The 4037-nt window shown below is 37.8% G+C and overlaps 1 protein-coding gene across 2 annotated transcripts in view; it reads left to right on the forward strand.

Moving 5' to 3' along the window:
• Positions 1-4037, forward strand: part of LOC122258491 (carbohydrate sulfotransferase 5) — a 56518-nt gene extending 52481 nt beyond the window's left edge. For both annotated transcript variants that reach the window (XM_086551663.1, XM_086551664.1), the window contains 3 exons: positions 116-314; positions 724-903; positions 1838-4037. In XM_086551663.1, coding sequence (XP_086407789.1) covers positions 116-314; positions 724-903; positions 1838-2156 — 698 coding nt within the window. In that variant the 3' untranslated portion in view covers positions 2157-4037. The remainder of the gene's footprint in view (positions 1-115; positions 315-723; positions 904-1837) is intronic.

Raw genomic sequence — 4037 nt, forward strand, 5'->3', positions numbered from 1 at the left:
AAGAAAGAGACATAGAGATAACCAGAAGAACGAAGAACGAGGATAAACCATGCAATCGAGATCCCACACATTTATTTTGATTCCCGCTAAGACCTCCACTTGGTTTCCCCGACAGAGCACTACCTGGACTATGGACCCGACCACCCGTGGCTGTTCGCGCACAACGAGGTGCTGTGGAGTCGGTGCCAGGCGTACCCCGACCTCTGCTGGAGGCCCGAGTTCCTGTCGCCCTTCTGCAGCCTCTTCCCCTTCCAGTCCCTCAAGACGGTGCGCCTCAGGCTCAATCTCACGCAGGAACTGTTGCAGGATAAGAAGTGAGTGTGTGGGTCTGGGGGTCTGGGGGTCTGGGGGTCTGGGTGCCACGTGGTTGCATGGATGAGTAAGCGAAGGGTTGTGTTTCTGTGGTATTTCTTCGCCATGGTTTTTTTTTAGTGATTCTATGTGAATTTCAAAATCGAGCATCTAGTTTCCTTTAGGAATCCGTTTCCCAACCCCACGACACGTAAAAAATTGTCGTTTCTGACGACAGAAAAATATAATACTATACATCAGAGAATATAATTCAATAGGCCAGAAAACAGTCTCGAAATCAGTCTGCGATTTTTCACAACTTGAATTTCAGACCCGACGTGTTCTGAATGACCCTCATTTCCATTCCGTTTTCGTTCATGACCTTCTATCACACACACACACATACAAACACCGTTGCGTTTTCTCCCCCAGGTTGGGCGTGCAGGTGCTGTTGCTGGTGCGAGACCCGCGGGGCACCATGCAGTCCCGGCGCCATCGAGACTGGTGTCCGGGGGAGCCTGACTGTGACGACCCGGCCAGGCTCTGCAGCGACCTCGTCAGCGACTACAACACAGCTTTGGTTCTCAGGAGAAGGTTCCCACATTCCTTCAGGTGAGAGAGACGGATGGAGAAAGGTTGTTTTTTAACTTTCGGGTGAGATTTTTTTGTTTGATGTGTTCTTTGAGCCGGATAAGTGAGGTGAAATAGTTATAGGAAGGAGATGATGAATGAAATAGATATAGGTACTCTACACTGCATATAGCTTATTCATGAATATATATATATATATATATATATATATATATATATATATATATATATATATATATATATATATATATATATATATATGAATGTGTGTTTGTATTACCAATATGAAATTTAGTCCCATAAGACCAGTACATATGAACTCGTTTGAAAATCGCTACAAAATTAGTTCCCTTTTATCAAATCTTGGAAAATGCAAGATAGAAGATAAGAAAAAAAAGTTCCATTATGATTATACTGTTAGCAATAGCAATTAATTTAATAAGTATGTAGTATAACAGGATATGGGATTGCACCATTTTATCGTTTTATTATCAGTATATTTATCATATTTACATGTAATTATATTCTAATCACTAACATAGAAGGTATTTGTTATGTCAGGATTGTAGGTTGCTTTTATTTATTCATTTTTGTGTTTTACTTTTTTTTTAGAATTTCTTTCTTATCTGTTTGGATATTTAGAAGCACTTACATGTTTTTTATTTGCGTTTTTACACGTGTTAATTTGTAATTATATTAGTACAGGTGGTCATTGCGCATGTGTGACGTGTCATCATATCTATTCCATTTAATTTTGTAATCTTTTTTAATACTCAGCGAAAAAAAATACATTTGCATATCCCTCAGAAATGTATGTTAACCAAAAATTCATGTAATTATATATAACAGCTCTATACGAATCATTCACAATTTCACCTAAAAACACATCTTTTAAAAAGTGCAATGGCACAGACTCCCGTATCAATATAGATTTAACATTTCCTCCCGCCTTCAGAGCCGTTCGTTACGAAGACCTTTCATTCGACGCCTACAACATGACGAAGGAACTCTTCAACTTCTTCCACCTGAACTACCATCCTCGAGTGCAGTCCTTCTTAGACACACATACGAAGGAGACCATCGGAGGCGTGTCCAGCACCTTCAGGGACTCGAAGACGGCGCCCATCCACTGGAAGAAGGACCTCGAGTGGGAGGAAGTGGAGAGGATACAGAGAGTGTGTCATAAGGCTCTGAAACTGTGGGGTTACGTCGTGGCTAAGAACGAGGAGCATCTGCGGGCCTTCATGCCGGTTGGCCTTTTCAGATTTCCGTGACGCAGACGATTTGGCGGGAAAGGGAGAGAGGGAGAGAGAGAGAGAGAGAGAGAGAGAGAGAGAGAGAGAGAGAGAGAGAGAGAGAGAGAGAGAGAGAGAGAGAGAGAGAGAGAGAGAGAGAGAGAGAGAGAGAGAGACTGACTCTGAGATATCAAAATAGGTTGTGATTATTTTGATTGTTTTTGTTTTTTCTCTCTCTCTCTTTTCTTTCTTTTTTTTTTCTCTCTCTCTCTTCTTTCTTTTTTTTGGATTGGAAAGATTTCGCGAAGAGGAAAATAAAAAAAGACGGAGAATGATCTCCTTTTGGAATGAATGATATTTGGTTGTGATAGTCCGTGATTTTTGTGTGTGTGGTATTCACGTTCTCACGTTCTTTACGAAGGAGGCATTGTACGTAAAAAAAAAAAATAGATTGCTTTCCCTCTGAATCTAAGTCAAGTATATATAAGAATGCAATCGGTTAAAATGCGTATGGGTTTTGTAAATATAAGAAAACCTATACCACCACGTGCTCTTCGCGTGCCTTACAAACATTAACAGGTGCTAAGGGTTATTTCCTGTCCGTAAAATATACACAGAAAAGTATACGGATCACTAATACAGAAATAAAAAATGGTTGAGAAAACAGTGCAAATAATAGGAATGGAAGTGACATTCATGAATTCGGAAAATAATCACATGAACATTTATTGTGAAATACCGGAACTTCGAAGAGCGGTCTCGATGCCAGACGTACGATCAGTGATGTCGCTTGCCAGAAGCTCATCAATGATCATCTAACGGTCTTGGGTTTCTCTCTACGGTGACCATGTGTTCTATTATCGTCATGGTAGAATGAATACCTTGATGAGATAGTTGTGATATAATCATGGTGCTTGCCATGACATTTGTAGAAAGTTATGATATTAATTAATGAAAATGCGAGTTACAGAAAGGTTGTTTGGTGCTTCTGTAAGTGATTGTACCTAGATTTGAATTTGATTTTACATTTGTAATTGAAGATGTTTTTTTTTTATTATTAAATAAGTGTTATAGATTCATTATGGTTGGTCAAGCATTGCTATATTGAATGCTAATGTTTTGAGATTATGATTTTGTTTCTCGTTTTTTTTTGGTTTGTTTATTTCACATATTGATTATTTATATATATATATATAAAAAACTGTTTGCTTGTTTTCATGACACTGTGCACGAGTTGTAAGTAGAAATATTAATATATTTTGCACAGATTTGCCTCCTGAAATCCGACATGAAGCACCATGAAGTGAACGCTTTTTATTAACACAACATTCGACAGAAAACTGACCTGTGATTAATAGTTGTATGTATACTTACCCTTACGTTTACACTGATAAGAAATACTACTGTTTCTCGGTGAAAGGGACACTACAGTATAAACCGTTCCAGTGGACTATTTAAACTTTCGTCACATTATTTTTGTATCCATGAGTGAAATTAAATTTAGTCAAGGTCTGTATATATATATATTTTTTTTCTAAAATGTTTGGCACTTAATGATACCTTTGTCAGATGTTTTTTTGTCTGACTCTAAATATTGTTATGGTCATTACGGTGTTTTTTTTTTTCTTTCTCTCTAGATGTCCGACTGTCAACCTTTTTTTTTCTTAGGGCTAAACAATAAACATTAAAGATGTTTGTTAATTACCATCTTAAAACTACTTTTTTATCTCTTACCTATTTTTTGTAATTAAAAGAAATTTTGTGATAATTACGTCCCGTTATTGATGACACCTTTCTTCCTTCCAAAGATGATACCACCAAATTCTTCAGTTCTAAAAATAGCCTCCTGTAATCTGTATTTAGTCGATGCAACGGTTGTTCGGTATCGGCATTATGTGTACATAATAAAAAATGTTCAGA

This window comes from Penaeus japonicus, unplaced genomic scaffold (genome assembly GCF_977035675.1).
Source record: "Penaeus japonicus unplaced genomic scaffold, GWHDUDI00000001_assembly GWHDUDI00000025, whole genome shotgun sequence".
Lineage (NCBI taxonomy): Eukaryota > Metazoa > Arthropoda > Malacostraca > Decapoda > Penaeidae > Penaeus > Penaeus japonicus.